The sequence below is a fragment of the Musca autumnalis genome, unplaced genomic scaffold (assembly GCF_047663935.1).
Source record: "Musca autumnalis isolate F117 unplaced genomic scaffold, ASM4766393v1 scaffold_4, whole genome shotgun sequence".
NCBI lineage: Eukaryota > Metazoa > Arthropoda > Insecta > Diptera > Muscidae > Musca > Musca autumnalis.
Window position 1 is genome coordinate 118,589,679 of NW_027411977.1, and position 22,100 is coordinate 118,611,778.

The 22,100-nt window shown below is 36.9% G+C and overlaps 1 protein-coding gene across 6 annotated transcripts; it reads left to right on the forward strand.

Moving 5' to 3' along the window:
* The first annotated feature begins 587 nt into the window (after positions 1-587).
* LOC141404316 (uncharacterized) lies at positions 588-11,255 on the forward strand. Of its 6 annotated transcripts, XM_073987832.1 has the most exons (7): positions 588-1,257; positions 2,799-3,405; positions 9,045-9,119; positions 9,208-9,355; positions 9,424-9,457; positions 10,310-10,427; positions 10,551-11,255. In XM_073987832.1, the coding sequence occupies exons 4-6, from the start codon at positions 9,208-9,210 to the stop codon at positions 10,326-10,328; spliced, it is 201 nt and encodes a 66-aa protein (XP_073843933.1). In that variant the 5' UTR covers positions 588-1,257; positions 2,799-3,405; positions 9,045-9,119; the 3' UTR covers positions 10,329-10,427; positions 10,551-11,255. The 6 variants fall into 6 exon arrangements, with proteins under 6 accessions (XP_073843933.1, XP_073843931.1, XP_073843932.1 ...); XM_073987830.1 differs by having other exon boundaries at positions 10,310-11,255; XM_073987834.1 differs by having other exon boundaries at positions 602-1,257; positions 9,045-9,355.
* The last annotated feature ends 10,845 nt before the right edge of the window (positions 11,256-22,100 follow it).

Here is a 22,100-nt window from a genome sequence, read left to right on the forward strand (position 1 = left end):
TTTCTTTCCTCTCTGGTAGCCACACGTCCAATCATCTTCACGGGTAAAGTAAAAAGGACAGATTTTCCTATCATTTTCTTACAGGAAATTTCCTCCATTTTCTATCATTTTCCATTTCTCTCTTATTTGCCCTTATTGACGTTTGCCAACTATTATACCAAACAGCTGTTTTAGTGAATGGCAAAACAAAATGCTCTTCTTCTTCTTTTTCGCATTTAACCCTTTAAAAGGCGCACACCACAAACCCCACTATCCTGAAGATATCCTTATCAAAGGATAGGAGGGAAAAAAAACGCGCCGGTCGGACAATAAAATAATCATAATTCTTAGATTTTAAGCATATATACAGAAAATTTTCATCTGGCAACACTTCATATTGATCTGGCAACCCTACCATTCATTTTCAACTTTTACGCAATCAAATATTAGGTTAAAACATCATGATGTATTTTCCCTTCGTGTAAACCTGGTATAACCTACTTCATCTACCCCTAGTGTAAATCTGCTATAATAAATACATCATACGTTACGCACTCATATTTAGACTGACTGAAAATTGACAATGAATGAGTATGACGTTTATGAATGATGGCATGGCGGCGTCTATTGTAAAAAACATTTTCGATCGGTAAACGCGGAAAAAAATAAAGTGTCGCGACAAATGAAAATTATAGGTAAATAGAGTGCGTGGAAAACTATAAATCGGGTAAATCGGGATAAAAATATAATTGTCGTGCCGGGCTATTAAAATTGTAATGTGTAGTGCGTGAAATGTGTAAATAGGCAAAAAAGTATGAATGAAAATTCCTATTGGAAATACAGTGCGGTTGTATGTGAGTACATTGAACATGGCAAATTCCTACACACGACGAAAAAAATATGTTTTAATTTGCCTATAATCATGAAAAGATAAATAATACGAAATATTAAATCATGGCCGGAGCATCAAATGCTCACAAAATATTGTTGAAAAAGGGAAAAAATAAATAAAAGAAATTAAAGAATCCCCCGGTATGTGTGTGTGTGTGTGTGTAATAGTGCTTAATGAAGATGCATTTCACTCAGAAATTGCACTCATTCAAAAAAAGTATAACAACGTGATTTTGGCGGAAATAATGATCTTCGAAAATCACGCTATGATGATTTCGAAGAAAATGGATGTGTCAAACAGAATAAATTAAAGGATAAGGAAGAACCAAGATAAGAATGTGATTGGAAAGGAAACGCAAACCCAAAACAAACATAATCATAATATTGGTAAGAAATCCTATTTATTCAATGGTTATCACTACCGAAAGTGGATGAATGAAATTTAATTAGAAATTTCTGCCAAAACAAATAATAATGTGTGTATGTCCGTGTACCCGGTTATTGTAAAATGCTGCTGAATGTTCTTTTTTCTCCAAATTCTCGGTGGTTTATTTGAAAAGTCGCTAAATATTACCCAGTGATTACACATTGACAGTGTTTATTGGTAATTGAAAGCATAGTTCTTCACGTTTTTCCAAAAGAAACAAGTAAATAAATACAAAAATATATTTTTTTTTTTGACATAAAATCATGTGTGTTGTTATAGATTCTGGTCAATATTTACAATACAAACAAGTCCTTTGGAGCCATTCTTGCAGTTATTGGATCATAAACTACCTACAAATCTACTGCATACCAATATTTCACCGATTGTCTTCTATCTGGATGCTTCTTGTCCAACTTCCTTTCAGTTAAAGAGGCAAAATAGTAAATGACCTCAATGTATATGTTGACAAAAAAAGGTATCGTGTCATGGCAAGATAGGTTAATTGTGTTTATGATGAAAACACAATGGAAAGCTACTAATCAAAGGCGTTGTGCATTGTTTTTAATATGAAATATGATGCTATTTTGGGCATTTTTGGTGGTTATAATAGTTTTTTAGGGCAACTTGAACTGTCATGTGTAACTGCTGGGTGAAGAAATTTGTTCTTAATGAGAAATTATGGCAATATGAACTTTGCTTGTTGCTTACGAAATGTGAAAGATTGTTTGAATGACTTTTTCTCACCATGACGAAAAATTTCACTATATAAATTCTCTATCTCTTATCCCGAATTGTCAAATTCTAACTTCTGAGTGCGATATTGTTGTTGATTTTATAGAGATTTTCGCTTCTTTCTTTAAATACATGGCCAAAACCAAATTTTGGGAACCAAATTTGGGAAATTTTTCTGCTTGTTTTGCCTGCAGGGAAAAAGTTAATTCATATTTACATAGCAAATATGTGGCAAAATGTTTTATGCGTTGTAATTTTGGCGACGTGACTATTACTCATTTATTGCAATTGCACCTGAATAAAATAAGAAAACCTGCTGATGATTTGGAAGTTCAGATTTCGGAATGGTTTTGAAAGTGATTCACCAAAGAAGATGAATGCAAAATATAAGTCGGTTTCATTGGGTAAAAATATTCGAATCAATTTGGAAATGCAATGGAATCAAATGTGCAAAAATAAGAAAAACACCGAAAATTAATGGTTTTTAAGCAAAAAATTTCATCAAAAGCAACCATTATCGGTACTTTCGAAATTAGTCCTGCAGCAAAATGAATAATAATTTTGAAATATCTAGGAAGTTGCGAGCAGGTTGAATTAAGAAATTATTTTGAAGCTGAATACGATAGAAAAGAAAACTTGGTAATCTGAAAAGAGTCTGGTGGATTCACCTACGACTTACTTTGTGCGATCAAAACTTTTTATACAGTCATCTACCGTTTTATACAGTCATCATATCAAACAACTATGCAATTGTTCTATCCTTTTACAGCTCTAGGAACGACAGAGATTGCGGGAAGGGATTCACTGGAACAGTAAAGAAAGATCTGAACTAAAGGAGGGTGGTAAGCTCAGAGAATCCTACCTCTTTTTCCCCCACCACGGATGTGCCATCAACTGGATCCTCGGCCCTCGTCAGAATGTTGGATACGATGCTATTTCAAACACATTTCGGTGTGTTTGAGCGTGTCTTCCCTAATTCAAGACTTTCACTTCATAAATCGACAACTGACAGCTCCGCGACCCCGTACCGCAGTCCTAGCCTTGTGTCATGGTTTCAAATGGGTACTGCTATTACACGCATTATGTAGTATATATACTATATGTATATATACAAACGTTATGCGTGTACGATATAAATACGGGACGGGTACTTAAGGGTCAAGGACAGTCACAAGCTGACTGCTCAGGCGTCGTAAATCCAGTGTTAGTCCTTAAACAGGGAAGCTTCTCTTCGTACTCCAACTTTGCATTTCTGACGTTTGCTGTGGTCCGGAAGACCGGTCACCCGTGGTGAGATCAAGAAAAAGATTCGAAAAGCTCAAGAATCAGGTGTTCCAAAACCAACAATATCTCTGGGATCCCCGCATGCTGCACACGTAAGTTACATCCCATCATTCCATTGCAAATTTATTTCATTGTTTGATGCTACGAAATGACAAAAAAGAAAATTTAGCAGAAATTTTTACACCAAATAAACTATTGTCATGTTTTATTTCCCTATCAGGGTACCCATTTATCTTTTCTTTTTACTGACGTATCAATGTCTTATTTCATTCCTCTCATTCCGAACTGTGTTCCATGTCTATGGGCACAATACAATCTCGCCCAAATTACTAGACAAATCTTCAGCTTGGAAGCTTATGATTATGTGCCATAGCGTCAATAGGATTAGTTCCGGATAAAAATTTGCTCACAAATATGTGATTCCAAGACTCCCATGAAAGTTAGTTATTACTGTTTGAGGTCGCGGACGTGGTAGACTCCTAGCGATTTTCCTTTCAAATCCTCAATCTCGTAAAGACATTTCCCTACCGCACGCACAATCCTGCACTTGACAAACTTCTTACATAGTTTAGCATTGATATTTTTACTGAAATCGCTTAGCTGGTGATTCCTATGATAGATTTCCTGGCCGGGGACAAATTTAACTTTTCGGGTTCTAACATTGTATTTCCTAGCCCTATCAATATGACTCCTTTCTAAATTCTTCTTGACTTCGTTACGAATCAACTCGAGCTTTGAGGACTTAGGCAGAGCACTAAACTCAGGGTCATTCATACTCTCCAACTGCTTTGCCAACCTATACACACTGCCATGTGTTATCATGTTGGTGCCAAAGAGTGCAAAGTATGGTGTCATACCTATCGAAGAGTGGACCGCTGACCGCAAAGCACACTCTATAGCAGACAGATTCTGATCCCAATCTCTCTGATCATCCTTTAAATAGGACCTTATAGCTGTCAATATTGACTGGTTTACACGCTCAGATTGGTTGGCTTGTGGGGCATACAGACCAGTTCGAAAATGTCTTACACCATATGCTTCTAGGAAGTTTGAAAAATCCTTTCCAACGAACTGCTGACCGTTGTCTGACATTAAGACTTCGGGAACCCCAAACTTGTGAAAGACTTCATCCATTAAGAACTTAATCACATTTTTTGAGGTTGCCTTTGCCAATGGTTTTAGCAGAACAAACTTGGTGACATGGTCGAGTACTATAAAAATGTAAGAGTTGTTGGACTTGGATCGCACATATGGGCCAAGAAAATCAACATAAATTTTCTGAAACGGTCTCCCAAAGGGTATGTTGTCACTCATCGGCTGTTGCATGTTTTGATAATTGGCCTTTGATTCCTTACAAACAGAACACTTTCGTACATACTCCCTTACTTGCAGATTCATATTAGGCCAATAGTATAACTGCTTTAGCCGTTTCAGCGTCTTATGATAACCACCATGAGCCGCTGTTGTTGCACTATGTGCTCGGGTAATTGCTGTAACCGTCAGTGTCGCTGGGACCCACAGCTTCCAAACAAAGTCCTCAAGAGGTATATCTAGAGTGACCGGAATCGTCCTCTTATATATGTAGCCATCCTTGACTATTAGATCTGGGAGGCTATCTTGATTCTGTTCAATGGCTTGAATCTTTGCCATGTATTCTTCACTTTTAAAGTCCTCCGCCGTCAGATCCACCAGACTTTCCATCTCTTCTACCAGTTCCTCCAGGTTATAACGCGATAGAACATCCGGCACTATATTTTGACTTCCTCTGCGGTGTTCTATATCGAAAGAATGACTTTGCAGAAGGAGGCTCCACCTAGCCAAACGTCCACTCAGCTCTTTATTTGTCATCAGCCATTTAAGGGACGAATGGTCTGTGATCACCGTGAACGGCATCAGCTCAATATATGGCCTGAATTTCTTAATTGCCATTACCACAGCCAGGCACTCACGCTCCGTCACAGAATAGTTTTTCTGGGCTGGGGTCAACTTCTGCGACATATAGGCAACTGGGTGCTCTCCCCCCTCATCGTCCTTCTGAAAAAGTACACCACCTATTCCCAAGTCCGACGCGTCGCATTGCACATAAAAATGTCGACTAAAATCGGGATGCTGCAGGACGGGACTCTGCGTCAATGCTAGCTTCAGCTTCTCGAACGCCTGCTTAGCTTCCTCACCAAATTCAAAAGAACGACCTTTCTTGAGGGTGGCGAATATAGGTGTGGCTAGAGTCGCGTAATCTGCGATAAAACGGCGATACCAGCCGGTCATCCCCGTGAATCTTCGCACTTGCCTAGCATTCTTGGGGTAGCTACAGCTAACAATGGCTGCCACCTTCTCAGGATCGACCTTTAATTTGCCCTCGCCCACGATATAGCCTAGGTAGCGTAACTCCCGAAAGCAGAATTTCGATTTTCCGACATTGATTGTCAAGTTTGCTGCTTTCAGGCAGCCCGCAACTTCCCTTAAAAGGTTGAGGTGCGTTTCAAGATCGGGTGCTACGATGAGCAAGTCATCCAGATACACGAATACCCTTTCGCGCAGGTGCCCCGGAATGACCTTGTCCATCAACCGACATAACCTTTGGGCTGCATTACACAACCCAAAAGGCATGACGGTATAATGGTACAAGGGTCTTCCAGGGACCGTGAACGCTGTCTTCTCTCTACTTTTCATTTCAAGCGGGATTTGCCAGAAAGCATCTTTTAAATCCACACTTGAAATGAAATGGGTATCCCCCAATCTGCTGAGCAGGCCCTCAATATTTGGGAGCGGATAGGCATCCTTGACAGTCAGGGCATTGAGCTTCCTGGCGTCCAGGCATAGCCTGTTCTTGGTACCTTTGCGCACCAGGGTGACAGGGCTATTCCAGGGGCTTTGGCTTTGCTCAATGACCTTCATGTCAAGCATCCTATCCAACTCCGCAAACATAAGAGACTGCACCGCAGGCGAGACAGGGTAGTGTTTCTGTTTCACAGGCTCCGCATCCCCTGTATCAATGACGTGGGTCTCGAGACTCGTTTTCCCCAGACCGAGCACTGCAAAAGATGGAAATAGGGCAATCACCTCATCTAGACGTTTCTGGTCTTCTACGGACAGCTTATGTAAAGTGGGATCAGAAACCTCCGCTTCAGTTTCTTCCTCCATCGATAAGCACTCAATGGCAGCCAACAGCTTGAAAGACCGCATGAAGTCTACCCCGAGGTAAAGTACCCTGCCTAAGGTTGGAACTAAGAAGAATTCTACCTCTTTTTCGAGCCTATTTAATTTTATCTGTGTTCTGATTCGGCCTACAACTGGGTGAGGCGTCCCGTCAGCAGTCTTAATAATTGACTTAAAGGGATAAATAGGGATATTGGCTCGTTCCGCAAGATCGACACCGCCTCTACCAAGGCAGGTGACGGTGGCTCCACTATCTAGGAGACCTTCGACCTCCTCCGAACCAATCTTGATTCGGGCGTATAAACGGGTATCCTCTCCCTCGTAAAGCATTGCCTCCGATATTTGATGCCTTAACGTTTTTCGAACCTTGAACCTGTTTCTAGCTCTGACTATTCTCTTAGTTCTATTCGGACTGTATATCTTTGTCCTACTTACTGGTATTAATTCATTTTCCTTTTCAGTATTAATATCGGAATTCATTTCTACTAACTTATTCACTTCAGTACTCTTACTAACTAAACTATCTCCTATGACTTCAGTATTCTTAACAGCTAAATTATCTTCTACAACTTCATTATCCTCACTAGCTAATTCCTTACTACTATCTTCCTTAAAAATTCTTTCCCTAGCAGCTTCATATTTCTGCAGACGGACATGCCAGGGTATTATCTCCTTAACTCTACTTTCAGTTACTTCATTTTTGACTAACCTAACATTGCTACTATTATCTCTCAAAATTTTCACTGGGAGTGCCCTCTGCTCCTCAGGCTCCACTACTGGGGATTCGACTGGGCCGGACGCGCTATCCCCCTCGCGGCACCGGTCTTTTGGTTTCCCTGGCATCTGGGACAGTTTGGTTTGACTACCTTCTCCAGACCACAACCGTAGCAGAATAAATTTCGTGTGGTAGATGGACAATCCATGAAGCCATGCCCCTTCTCCTTACAATTCCAGCAGATATAACCCGCTTGCCTGGAGATTGCGTCCACTTCCCATTCATTCGTGGGATCTCCACACTCGATGGCATGTACTCGAGGAGGGAATTGCTGCCTATGTAGTTGTGAGGCTTGCTTCTGGTTAGTCAGCAGATGCTCGGCTTTCCGGCACTCTTCCCGGAAATGTTGTAGCCCATAGATCTTAATAGGGAAAACCAGAGACGCCATTGCCGGCTTGAGATTATTCTTTAACATGTCCACGAGCATACCTTCGTCCATTGGCACTCGCTGCTGGTGATGTAAATGTAGTACGGCATTGTAGAAATCTTCGAAAGCTTCGTGAGGACCTTGGCGACGATCAATCATGCGACGCTGGACGTCAAAGTCGCTCTCAAACTTCCTGAACTGCGACAGGAATGTATGCTTGATGTCCTGGAAGCTAGTTAGTCTCCCTAAGCGCCGTTGCATCCAAAACCAATTTTCGGCTGGACCTTCCAAAAGCTGAGGAAACTTTTTAGCGACCTCTTCATCGCTACAGCCATAATCCGCCTTCAATTGCTCCAGCCGAAAAATGAAATCTTCAGCCGTAATAGATTTCGAGGTCCCATCGAACTTTAGCTTCCACCTATCCATCTCACTTCGCCTGGAATTGTACGCCGAATATGGAGGTGGCCAGTTATTCGGGAACATTGGCGGCCAGCTGATCTCAGAGCGCTGCTGGTTACTACCCGAAGGAGGTAGCTGCCCGTTCCCCGGATGATCCTCTTGCCCCGTTGCACTGGAGCCTTGCTGTGGTGGCAGTTGTGGTTGCGGACCCTGTTGTGGAGGTCGGTGGTCATGATCTCGGTGCTCGGAACGCCCGCCTGAGACCGCCGGAGGAGGTTGATTCTGACCTGTCGCTGCGCTCGGCGGAATCGGTGGCCTCTGGTTGGATTGACAGGAGCCTTGCACAACCCCTAACTGGGACAACGTCCGTTGCACTATCTGTGGCACCAGGAAACTCAATCTGTCGTCCAGCACCCTAGCAAGCTCCATCTCTCCAACTACTATGGCCGAATTAACGCCCCCTCTCTGCTGGACGTCACCTGCTTGGCCAGACACCCTGTCTTGCTGCACTTGTGGCCGATTCTCCCTCACTTCCAGCCGTATATTTCGCGCCGTTAGACTACTAAAGTCTGGAGTATCCGGAGTAGCGTCGTCTATTGAGGAAATGGACTCATTAACTGGCTGGGCTGGACTCGACATTGCGGACATAATGTTCGTTCCCACTGTGGTCACAGTGCAGACTGCTGTCGTATTTGCTGTAAAACCACTCTCTGTATTGACTGCTGTTGTAGCCGTAGCCGTCGACGCAGCTGTTGCCATGCCGGAGGAGGTTGGGACGTTATCTTCAACTTCGTATGACTTAGACCTAGTCTTCATACTCCCCTCTACCACTATCCGCACTGACACACACTCTACCTAACTGCTCCTAAACCACTCAATCTTCTAAAAATAGCCTTTAAACTCTATTCAAGATATGCCAGATCATATAAAAAAAAACCCTGAAAACAATAATTCAATTACAATATCTCATTAAACTCACTTCCTTCATAAAATATAAATAAACACACTAAATATGCTCTCTCTGTTTTCAGGAAAACAAAAAAAAAAATGTCGGAATGCCGAAACAAATGCAATGACAAAGGCTTCGAAAATGCAGACTTACACAGGTGGGTATACAAACCAATCAAACTCTCCAATATAAACTCCAAAACATTCACTTTGTCTCCAAAAAGTAAAAGCTTCTTTCTCTTTCAGATGACTTGTTGTAACTTAAACTTTAAAATGGGAATGATTTGCAACCTAGCGGACAAAGATCCAAAGGACACTGAAAAAGCCTTTCCACCAGAAAAATATTCAGGACTCTTTAGTCGGGAATCAGTAACTTCAAGAGACAGACGGACAGGTAAGCAAATCATCTTGGGCTATTGCGATTGACTATTGTATTTAATGATGTATTTCTCTTCTTTTCAGAAACGTCGCTGCTGAATTGCTGCTGTACAACAAGGTGAGCATACCATGACTTACGTCTCCTTCAAGAAAAGGCACTACCACCCCAACCCCATCCTACCCCTCAGAGGCCCACCATCTTGCCTATGGTTAAGACTTCTGACAAATCTCTCACCAGCCTAAGATGCTCGACCCCCAAGACGTAGGGCAGCGTTGGAAGTGGCATAAAAAGGAATTTGAGAACCTGATTACTCAGGCCCCATGTTGCGGGCGCCATTTTTGTCCTGTCCTAGGGACCCCTAACGTCTGGAGAAGGAACTAAATCACTGACGGCGCTGGCTGGCTGACATATTGCACGGCGATAGCTCAGTCTTTGGGGCCGCAGTTCTTGTCAGTGACACTAGCCCTCGTTAGGGTGGACAAAAAACCAAAATATTATTGCCAGCTGGATGACAAACAAAACAAACAACAGTCATGAATCATTCAGTATGATTGGTTTACCTCGTTGGAGAGTGCTTGGTCAATTGGGCACTTATTAGCTATTGTATGTGCCGGAGAATTCCCACCCCACCATGGTATTCCTTCTCTCCCAAAACATTATGGAATACCCCAAATTCTGCCCACCTGCTTGCGTCTACATTTTCTTACCTTTTAGTTGTTTAGATTGCCATTATAAAAATCATAGAAAATTTCAATTCACGTTATAAAAGGTTTTATTAAAAGCCATTTTCGTTCACAAAATATTTCATTTCATTCTAAAAAGTTATTATTCATAAATGTTTGCGCTTAGAAAACAGTTTAAGAGAGAAAATTATAAGGTTTATGAAATTACAAATTCCAAATTAGCAAACGGAAAAAAAATCAAAAATTAATATAGATCTGCAAACTAATCATGTTTCTTCTTTTTCAGGTGTAAACAGGTGATGTAGATTTGACGAGTGAAGATTTAGCGGCTGGCCTGCAGAGATGGCTATTGGATTGGTTCTTCCCCAAGGCGTATTAAGTATCGTGAGGTAAGTATTGGTAAGGTAAGTAATCGTAAGTTAAGTATTCAGTTTTATAGTTTTAGCGCTTAATTATATTCCAGGTTTAAATATATTACGTGATTTATATATTTTTATCTAATTGTACATTTTCTTTTCTTTTTTCAGTTTCAGAATTGAAAACAAAAGGGAGACGATGGCGCCTACATTAGATGGCGATAGCTTACATGAAAACAGCCCCCTAAACCCTAGATCGAGCTCAACCACGAGTTTTCCGGACTATTTACCCAAAATACGGTGAGTATAGACTAACTAATTCCCCATTGGTTTCCTTCTTCACTAATAAACTTTTTACTTCTCTTCTCTTTTCATATCAACTACCGGGAATCTAATTATTTGGGCCGTCGTCCGTCTGTCTGTCCAAGTATTGGTGTATCACAAGTCTGGGAAGAAATACCAAAGCATGCCGGTCTGGTCATGCATCAACACTGCGCCTCCCTCGTTGGATTGGATGCGTGATGAGTGTGGCTCCAGGAATGTGCTGACAATCTTTATACTGTATTTTATTTAAATTTGACTTTTGTTTAATGTTCTTTGTGGCTTCTTTTGTTATATTTTAAGTTTTGTTAACTTCAATTGAGTTTTCTTTATGTTGAGTGTATATTTGTTTCATAACTTTACTTTGTGTTTGTTACGATCAGTCTTTGTTAATGTTATAGTTCAATTTCTTTTCTTCCTTTTATTTCAGGATATGAATTTTTAATTTTCTTTTCAGGTAATGTAGTTCTTGTCTAATTAATTGTAGTGTTGAATGTTTGAATTTTTTTCTTTATTTACTTTCAATAAAAGTTCACAGAACATAAAAGATTAAAATGCCCACTGTGTTTTCTTTCCTCTCTGGTAGCCACACGTCCAATCATCTTCACGGGTAAAGTAAAAAGGACAGATTTTCCTATCATTTTCTTACAGGAAATTTCCTCCATTTTCTATCATTTTCCATTTCTCTCTTATTTGCCCTTATTGACGTTTGCCAACTATTATACCAAACAGCTGTTTTAGTGAATGGCAAAACAAAATGCTCTTCTTCTTCTTTTTCGCATTTAACCCTTTAAAAGGCGCACACCACAAAGGTCTCCGAGTGACGCAATCACAATTAGTGACTGCACATCCCCTAACCTAACCTTTTCTTTTTTATTCCAAAGATGTCAATATTATAAGATAGGAAAAGTCAATTGTGAAAAAATAACTGTAGAGGGAGTTAACCTCTGTTGCTACGATATCATAGCAACATTCTGTTAAACTAACAGCATGTTTCTGTATGTCGAAAGAATAATGTGTGCGAAAGAAACATGTCCAAACTCTTGTGTGTTTTTCAAATTTGTTTTTTGTTTTGAATCAAAAGCAAAAGTAAAATTATTTCGAAAACTAAAGTTCGGGCGTGTTTCATTCGCACACATTCTTCTTTCGGCATACAGAAACTGGCTGTAAAACTGTTATTCATTGGAATATTGACAAGAAAAACATTAAAACTCAAGTTTGACGGCATTCACTTTTGATTTTTTATTAAATAAAAAATAAGAAATAGTGAAGAAATAAATTTCAGCCACAAAACACGACGTTAATGTTTTCTGCCGCGAGAAATGGGAATCAAAAACGATTGGCATTGCTGTTATCAATTCCAGTGAGTTGTGTAGCCATCTGTAACCAAAATGTGGAACTATTAGCATATGTTTTTGGAAAATGCATTTCTTCTAGTCTTTACTTCTCTACGTTTTTGTTTATTCTCTTATCAGTAGTGGGATTCTGTAACTTTTTTTCTACCGAACCGATATTGATAATTAACGAAAATTTTCGGTTGAATTACCGAAAGTGCTATTCTGTATTTCAATGTTATCGATACAAAAATTTTACCGACGAATATCGGTAGAATGACGGAACTTTAAAGATGATGCAGGTCATTTCAAAATGGAATGAAAAAAATCACACTTTTAACGACATAATGCTTATTCAAAATTAACATAATTCAAATTTCTAATGAAATTATTTAAATCACAATTGTATATAAAATGATTATTTTTCAAATTACATGTAGAAAAATTCAAACTAAAAATTAAAAATCGTAGTTAAAACTATAAATGTACGTTTACATATAACTATATTTATTTTATTTTTTTATTTATTCCAGTGGATTTTTATTGTCAAATCCATTGGGTATACATACATATAAATTCTCATAACCCGACAAGTTCTAATGTAAACGTGGTATAATATTCGACAAATTGGTTGGATTGTTTTTTGTTTTCAGAATTTTTATGATGTGGAGGGGTATTTTTAATAAGATCGAATATAGAGTGAAAAAGAAGATGTATAATTCTAACATTTAATTTGTGTATTTTGAACAGGATTTTTTAAATTTTTTATTGATCTGTTATTTCAGAATTACGTATTATCAGGGAATATGACTACCATGGTGATATTCTTTCTTTTATTAGCTCTGTTCCAGAACTAAAAAGTTTTTACAATTTTTACCACTTTTACACATTTTGCGTTCCCGTACACAAAATTTATATGAAAATCGTTTACGACTTTTACAACTTTTACCACTTTATAAAGTACGGGAACAGGCCAATTGTTGATGCTACCAATACAATTTTATATTGGTAGAAACTGTTACAGAATATATCCTAAAAATATTTTGTCCGTACTGAAATTTTTCTTTTTTTTTCAGAGATTTTTCGCACAATTATGGAGGTTACCAAATGACCCCCAATTTCATCCATTATTTTATAAAATGTATCCATTTCCAATTTGTTAAGTGTCATAAGCTTCTTATTACTTAGATTGAAAGGATCCACCATATGTCGCAGAATTTTCTATTTTATGCGTAAAGGAATGTATCTCAGCTTACCTTTTTATTTGCCATGAAAAATATTCCAAAATCATTTCTAAAAATTTGATTTTCATTGATTTTTTGTTTAAAATATGAAAATTCTTTTATGTCGGTAGACTTAACGACTCCTTTTTTTCGTCGGTAACTGACCGATGATTTTCGATAATTACCGACATAAAAATCGATAGAATTTGTATACAGAATAGCACTTACCGACAAATATCGCTAACTATCGACATTTGTCGTTAATTCCATCGGTAGAGAGTTACAGAATCCCACTACAGAAGCATGGTAGAACAAATATAAGGTAAAGTAAATACTACAACAAATACAACTCGAACAACAACCACAAAGGAATTTGTTTTTGTTTGTAACTGCCAGTTGTATTTGTAAACAAAACAAGGAAATGTCTATAAGTTATTGGAATTTAAAAAACTAATAATTTTTCCAGTGTTCGAAAATAAACACTATGGTATCGTACCGTTCTGTACCGTACCAAGGTGGATAGGTACACTACGATAGTGTACCGCTCCGGAACACAAACACTAAAAAATATTTTAGTGAGACTGTACCGGAACACAACGATAATCGTAGTGTACCGCATGCCGGAGCACTAAAAATCGTAGTGCTCCGACTGCGGAGGACAAAAAATCGTAGTGTTCCGACTGTGGAGCACTAAAAATTGTAGTGTTCCGACTGCCGGAGCACTAAAAATCGTAGTGCTCCGACTGCGGAGCACTAAAAATTTTAGTGTTCCGACTGCCGGATCACTAAAAATCATAGTGCACCACGTGTTGGAACACTAAAAAATAATAAAGGTATTATGTTTTCTTAGGAAAATTAAATATTTGGTTAAATTTGATCAAATAAAAATTAAGATAAACTGTTACAATTTGGTCAAAATTATGAAAAACAATATTTAGTTTTTGTGGAATGAAGCAGAAAGATCGCCGTGCCGGAGCACGTTTTGAAAGTATAAGGTAATGAACCATACATTAATTTATTATGATTTCTGAGGAAATTAAATATTATTTATATATTTTTTAATAAACAAAAATTAAAAAAAATGTGAAAAACATCTGATTTGGTTTTTGGACAATGGAGCACTAAAAATCGTAGTGTTCCGAATGTCGGAACACTAAAAATCGTAGCGTACCACGAGCCGAAACGCTAAAAATAATGTTAAGATAATCGTCTGTTTATTATGTGAGAAAAATTAAATATTTTGTGTTTTTAGGATAAATAAATATGTACTTATTTATTATTTAATAAATTATTTATTAAATTATTGTTTAAAAAATAAAAATTAGAAGATAATGTGTAAAACATCTGATTTGATTTTTAGACAATGGAGCACTAAAAATCGTAGTGTTCCTACTGCCGGAACACTAAACGCTACGATTTTTAGTACTCCACAGCCGAACACTACGATTTTTATTGTTCCATTGTTTCGATTTTTAGAGATCCGGCAGTAGGAACACTACGATTTTTAGTGACCCGGTAGTCGGAACACTACGATTTTTAGTACTCCGCAGCCGAACACTACGATTTTTATTGTTCCATTGTTTCGATTTTTAGATATCCGGCAGTAGGAACACTACAATTTTTAGTGCTCCGTAGCCGAAAACTACGATTTTTATTGATCCATTGTCCAAAAATCAAATCAGGCGTTTTCACGTGTTCTATTAAATTTTATTCCTAATTTGTATTTATTAAAAAAAATTATAAAATATTTAATTTTCCTCACAAATCATAATAAACTCATGTATCCACAGTCAGAACACTACAATTTGTAGTGCGCCATTGTACAACAACCGAATCAATGTTTTTCATATTTTCTACTTAAGTTCCCAACGTTATTAAATAATATGTATACATACATACATGGATTTAAGAGGTGTATCTGAGTTTTTATGTCTTAATTTGTACTTATCTCAAAAATTATAAATATTTAATTTTCCTCGCAAATCATAATAAACTCGTGTGTGGTACATTATCATTACATTATTATTTAGTGTTCCGACATGTGGTACACAACGATTTTTTAGTGCTCCGACTGCGGAACACTACGAGTTTTAGTGCTCCGACTGCGGAACACTACGAATTTTAGTGTTCCGACTGCGGTACCCAACGTTTTTAGTGTACCAAAATGTGGTACACTACGTTTATCGTTGTGCTCCGGAACAGTATCACTAAAATATTTTTTAGTGTTTGTGTTCCGGAACACTAACGCTAAAAATATTTTAGTGATACTGTACTCGGAGCGGTACACTATGTTAGTGTACTGTTTATTTTCGAACTCGAAATTTTTCACATTTGGTTGAATATTTTGGAAAACATTAATGAAAATTCGTTACATTTTCAATTTTTATGAAGCAGAAAGTAGAATTCTTGCAGAAAAGTTTGGGGTCGCTGGAAATTCATAGAAAAAGGAGAAGCTGTTTCAATGTTTTGTTTTAGAAATCAAAGAAGCACATGTTTATTAGGGCTTTATTTTTTTAAATTTTAACAAAATACCTCACATATTAACAAACGTTGTATCGCCTCTACAAGCGGGGATTTACTGCGCGGCTTATCGTTCGAACTTGGAGGAGGTTACATATCATTGATATGAAGAAGTCTTTCTGTGAAATGGTTTTTTCCGAATGATATTTTTTTTCTCAAAAAATATATGTCCCTAATGTACATCGAAATAGAAATAAATGTATAAAATGTCATATGAAATTTGACACTAACGTTGAAACCCAGTTCAGTCACCTGTGTATTGCTGCTACCTTTTCTTATTCTACCATGTATCAGAAGCAAGGCAAGCAGGCGAAGCAGCTTATGTACCCAGGCCTTAAATGCCTAGGTGCATAAGCTGCCTATGAAGTAATCAGCCTTATTCTGAACATTGGGAACTGTTTCCCATGGGAGCGAAATTTCCCATTCCCACGTTTTCCATATTCTCAACGACGTGGGAACAGCAAAACATGGGAGCTGACATTTCGAAATTTGAAATTAGTTACACCAAATTATTATAGCATACTTTTGGGGGCTGTAATTTTATTTTGTTATACAAAACGCCTATTTGCATTGAATTCGCGGTTTTTGAATTAGATTAGCAAAAGCACAACTAACTTAATTCAACAACCGTGCATTGATTTATGGATTTTTTAAGTGAATGGAGTCAACGATGTGTGATGTTCTAATAAGCACATTTTCTTCAGAATGTGCGAATTGGTGTAAGCATTTTTTTAATTAGTAGGCAAACATAATTTTTGTGTATAAAGTAATAGGAACTTTTTATGTTTATAACGAACATAAAAATTGTATGTTGATACGGAGTAATTTTAGTTATGGGTTTAACGAGTATATCGCTAGTTTTACTTATTCCTAATGATCGCTAGAACTCGTATTTTGCATATTTTTAAAAAAATTCCAAAAGATAAATTCGGATATTTTTCTCGATTATTACATATTTTTGCGTGTTATTACATATCATCATCATAAATTTCCGAAGATGTATCTCAAAAAAAAAAAAAAATAATAATAATAATAAAATACGTTTTTGATTGAATCTAATATAGTACGTTTATATATAACCGGATTTAACAAACCCACTGGGTTTTAAATGTCAATTCCATTACATATACGTCAAACAAATCCTCATAAAGAAGGTTAACCCTGCAAAAGGCTATAATATAAACATGGCCATAGCTCATTTAGACTAGCCATAAATCCTCGACTGGATTTAATAAATCCAGTACAAATCTCATTGCATTTAGATATACATTTTGGAGGATTTAAATGGCAGTCAGCTGATTTTTCTTCATTGCACAATTACCAAGGTAGATGCATTAGCCCATCTGAAAGAATTTGAAAAGTCAAAAGAATTTTTTGTAAATAGTATTCGTCTCAAAAAACATACGTCAAATTACAAATTTATTGTTTAATACTGAAAATGTTAGCACATTGTGCTACTAATGCTAACTAAAGACCAAATAAAGAATTATTTTATCGCAGTTTGCCCATCTAAAGTATATATACGAATTATTTTATCGTTTAGACATCATAAATATTAGTCTTGGTTGATTAAAATTAACTTGTACATCAAAATAAATTTAATTTTTCCGCCTTGTTTACAAATTTTTACATTTTAAATTATTTTTAGTGTAGCAATTCACCGATGCATCTACCTTGTTTCTTGTGCCAGCTTGCAACTTTTTGTATTTTCTAGCAACATGTTGCAAAAAACAGAGTTGTATACGAGGATTTATGCCAGATTTAAAACAAATCCACTCAATAGGAGGATTTATGTTTGTATGGGAAATCTGGTAGATTTTGTCTGGATTTAGCAAATAAAACCTGATAATGGGCTAAATCCGGCTAATGGTGTCATATCTAAATGGCATATAAAACTAAAACACATGCCCTTGCAAAATGTCAAGCTTCTACGTTCAAAAAAAAAAAACGATCCTATTCAAGAAAAGGCATTTCGGAAAATGGAATAGCATTGCAATAATTTGGCATATATGTATGTACGTTTGTGTGATCGTTGTCGTGTCGTTGAGGAGACTAACACGTTTTCATTAGAACGTCTGATTTAAAAAACCCGAAGGTTATATTACGAAATTTGCCCTGTCCAGAACATGCAAGAAGCTACTAGTTTTTACTACGATAACACTTTTTCCTTTATGTTATCGAAAAAAAAAAAATAGTGAAAATTAGTACATTAGTACTTATACTGGAACAGACCAATTATGGTTATTTTCCAATATATGGTTTGTTCCAGAACTGCAAGAATCTACTAATTTTTACTATTTTTTCCGATAACATAAAGGAAAAAATGTTATCGTAGTAAAAAATAGTAGCTTCTTGCAGGTTCTGGAACAGAGCAATATTTTAATAATTATTGCCAAAAATTCTTTTGAAATTGATTTGTCTTATGCCAGTCTATGAAAATTTTCATGTACGTGAAAATGAGGTGTGAAGGGGGTGAAACTCTGTACACAAGGTTCTGTAATCTAAAATTATTCTTTGTGTTTAAATTCGTAACTCTCAAACCAATGCAAAGCAATGAAAATATCAAAATTTTCATATGATTTCATATATGTGTGTAGACGTCAATGAAAATTTGGAAGAAAATGGCAAAACGTTTTCAATGAAAATTTTCATAGTCTGGCATAAGGCTTTGTTTTTACTTGCTGTGCTGCGTTAATAGAATCAACCAAGGTACATTTATAGAAGGTAGAAGTGACAATCAGCTGTATTCTTACTTTTTTTGTAAATTTAGTTTTCAAAATGTAATAGGGTTTACTCATGAAATTTGAAACTTCGAAATTTGCCTCCATAAAATACTGTTTTTCTTCCTAAACTTGTAGTAAAAATGACCTACCACAGTTCTGAATGCTTTATATTTACATTGTCATTCAAATTTGTTCTATTTTGGCGGATTTTCACAATGTATTTATGTTTTTCCTGAGGAAATTTTTGGAACGACCCTATTATTCAATATTTTCTTTGACAATTAATTTTCAATACCAACAATGTTGTTTTTGTAAATTTGTTAGTTGTTGTAATTCATGCACATACCTTCTATAAATTTACCTTGGAATCAACCATGACTCTTTTTCTCGTATTTCAATACATATGGTCTGTTCCAGAACTGCAAAAATCTACTAATTTTTACTACTTTTTTTGTTTTGTTCGATAATAGTGCGGTTACACTACAGTTTTTTGCCGGGTTAACCCACTTTATGAGGATTTATTGCTTAATCTGGTCAAATCTGACCAGATTAGCCATACAAAAATAAAATCCTCTTACGACTGGGTTTATTTTAAATCCGGCACAAATCCACCAAAAATACAGTGTTGTATTCGGTATTTGTGCAAAAAAATCCAACTCTACTCAAAAAGTACCAAAAGTTGCAACTGTTTTTGCAACAGAGTCCCAGCAAAATGTTCGATGCCAAAGATGCTATTCAAGAATGGGTGCAAGTGAAATGGAATGTCATTTTTTCAGCATCTTCACTCATTCTTTTTACAAGAGCGTGACCCCCAAAAGATGCAATTCATTTTCAGATCCTAGCATGTCATCTTTACTAACTCGATGGAATGGCATCTTCAACAATTCTTTGGCATGGCATCTATACCAATCCTTTGGCATGCCATCTTAACCAATTCCCAAGAATAGCATTTTCACTAATCTATGGCATGTCATTTGCACCAACCCTTTGGCATGTAATTTTCACGTCTTGTTCGGAAAATGGAAAATGCTGTATTGAAAAATGATTTTTATTTTTTTTATTTTATTAATTCAAAGGAATTAATGAAATAACTAAAATTTATTTATCATCATAAAGTTTACATCTATAATTGCAGTTTGTTCTCGTTGTTGTAACAGTAGTTAATATGTTTGTATTCTAATTTTTCTGCTTAATCTGACTCTGGGTCTATCAGTCGTAAGAATGTGGCTATTTCGCTATTTATATGGTTTGTAACCACAAAGCTGCAAACTTAAGTTTCTTAGCAGGATTGGTAGGGCAATTGAAAAGGAGCAGTGTGTCGTGGGGGCCTGTGCTGTATGCTGGGCAGATGTTTTCCACGGTGTCATCAGTACTTGACCTATAGGAATTTTGACGTCTGCACCATCCCGAGCGAATTGACCCAAAACTACTCTGGTTTGTCCTGACAGCTGGCGCTTCTCAACTGCGATAGATGGTGGATGTTCTCCAAGGACCGCATTCTTGTGAATGCTACTTAAACCTGGTTGAAAGGCTTGTTGATCTAGAGGTTCTCTCTTGTAACGTTACACTTCTCTTTCTAGATTATGAACACGGCTTGCTCTGAGTGAGTCCTCTGCTAATATGGAGATGGCCTTCAGCGCAGTTGTTGTGCTGCTTACGGATCCTATGCTACTGATCGGCAAATGGAAAGTTATTTCTGATGCTGGAAGAACTATAGCCACAAGGGTCCTTGCTACGGGCGACAAAAGCGAAATCGGGTTGTAAGATTCAACTTTGCTGGCATCCTTTTCGGGCTTCAATAGCTGGCCAATTTTCCAGACTTCGGGGACGATGTGTTTGGCAAGCGACAGGTTGTAAATTTAAGTGAGAAACTTGACTTCCGGCCGTCCCAGCTGTTGCAGTCTAAACACCGTCGCTGCACGCAAAAGAGTTTACTTCCTCCGCAACAGGTTTTGATTCATCTTACTAAAGGATTTTACTTCCGTCAGAGCAGTGCAGATTTCGACATTGACTCCAACTGCAGATTACTATTTCGTGAATTTTATTTTACAACGTTTTGGAAATTTTTGTTCAAAGATGTCAATATTACAAGATAGGAAAAGTCAATTGTGAAAAATTAACTGTAGAGGGAGTTAACCTCTGTTGCTACGATATCATAGCAACATTCTGTTAAACGAAAACTGTTACTCATTGGAATATTGACAAGAAAAACATTAAAACTCAAGTTTGACGGCATTCGATTTTGATTTTTTCATCGCATGAACAATAAAAAAAGAAAAGAAATAAATTTCAGCCACAAAACACGACGTTAATGTTTTCTGCCGCGAGAAATGGGAATCAAAAACGATTGGCATTGCTGTTATCAATTCCAGTGAGTTGTGTAGCCATCTGTAACCAAAATGTGGAACTATTATCACATGTTTTTGGAATATGCATTTGTTCGAGTCTTTATATCTATACGTCTTTGTTTTGTAGGGATCTACAAATCGACTTGTTGAGCAGGGTTCTCTAAAGCAGGCAAGGAAACTTTTATAATTGGCATGTTCCTTTACTTTTAAAAATGGTAATTGTTGCAAAAATGGTAAAAGTGGTGAACTGCTCTCATATAAATTGTATGCTTTTAAAAGTAAGGAAACACTTTGCGGGTAAAAACTGGTAACCTCAGGCATGTAAAGGAACACGACTAATACCAAAGAGTGCAGTCCGACTTTACTTTTAGCTCAATGATTGGGACTTCCTAGCTTAATAAATCTTACATTGCTTTAAACGTACATATTTAGATAAATAAAAGAATATATACATGTGTAAAAATAAAAACACAAAATTCATCTCTATTGGATGGATGGAATGGGTTCAAATGCTAAGGAAAAGATCGGATCTACCACGACTTCCTTTGAATTGGTTCAAATGCTGATGAAACGATCGGATCTTTTACGACTTCCTTCGAATGGTTTCAAATGCTGATGAAAAGATCGGATCTTTCACGACTTCATTTGAACCAATGCAAAAGATCCAGTGAAATCATGGCATCTCATGGAACCACTTCCATAAAATTTTGCTGGGGTTTGTCGTGTTTTACACGTTTACGATTGGTCGCATGAGATTTTATAGAGTTAATAAATCTAAAGTTACTTGAAAATCATAAAATTATTTATTTTTTTACATTAGACACTTTTTTAACAAAAAGTGCGCTTGATACCATGACACAAAAATGTATCCCTGTGTGTAAAATATACCAATATGAGAAAAAAGGGGACGATATCTCATACGAGAAATTGTAAAAGTGTAAAACACGACTTTATTAGTTATTTTGTGTGTATACGTAAACAAACATCAGCTGACAGTTTATATCCTCGAAAAGCTAAGTGTAACCAGCAAAGATTAACCCACTGGATCTATTAAACCCAGTGGGTTAACCTTCAATAGTGTAACCGGGGTATAACATAAAGGAACATTTTTTATCGGTATAAAACATGTTAGATTCTTGCAGGTTTTTGTATCATATAAGAATATGCAAAATCCGGAGTCTACTAATGACATATTTTACAGTACATTTTGTATGCTTTTATTAAGCAAACACATGGCGATTATAAATATTTG

Coding starts and splice junctions, on each gene's coding strand:
- LOC141404316 (XM_073987834.1), top strand. Junction 9,356..9,423: donor TTCAAGAGACAGACGGACAG/GTAAGCAAATCA, acceptor TCTTCTTTTCAG/AAACGTCGCTGCTGAATTGC.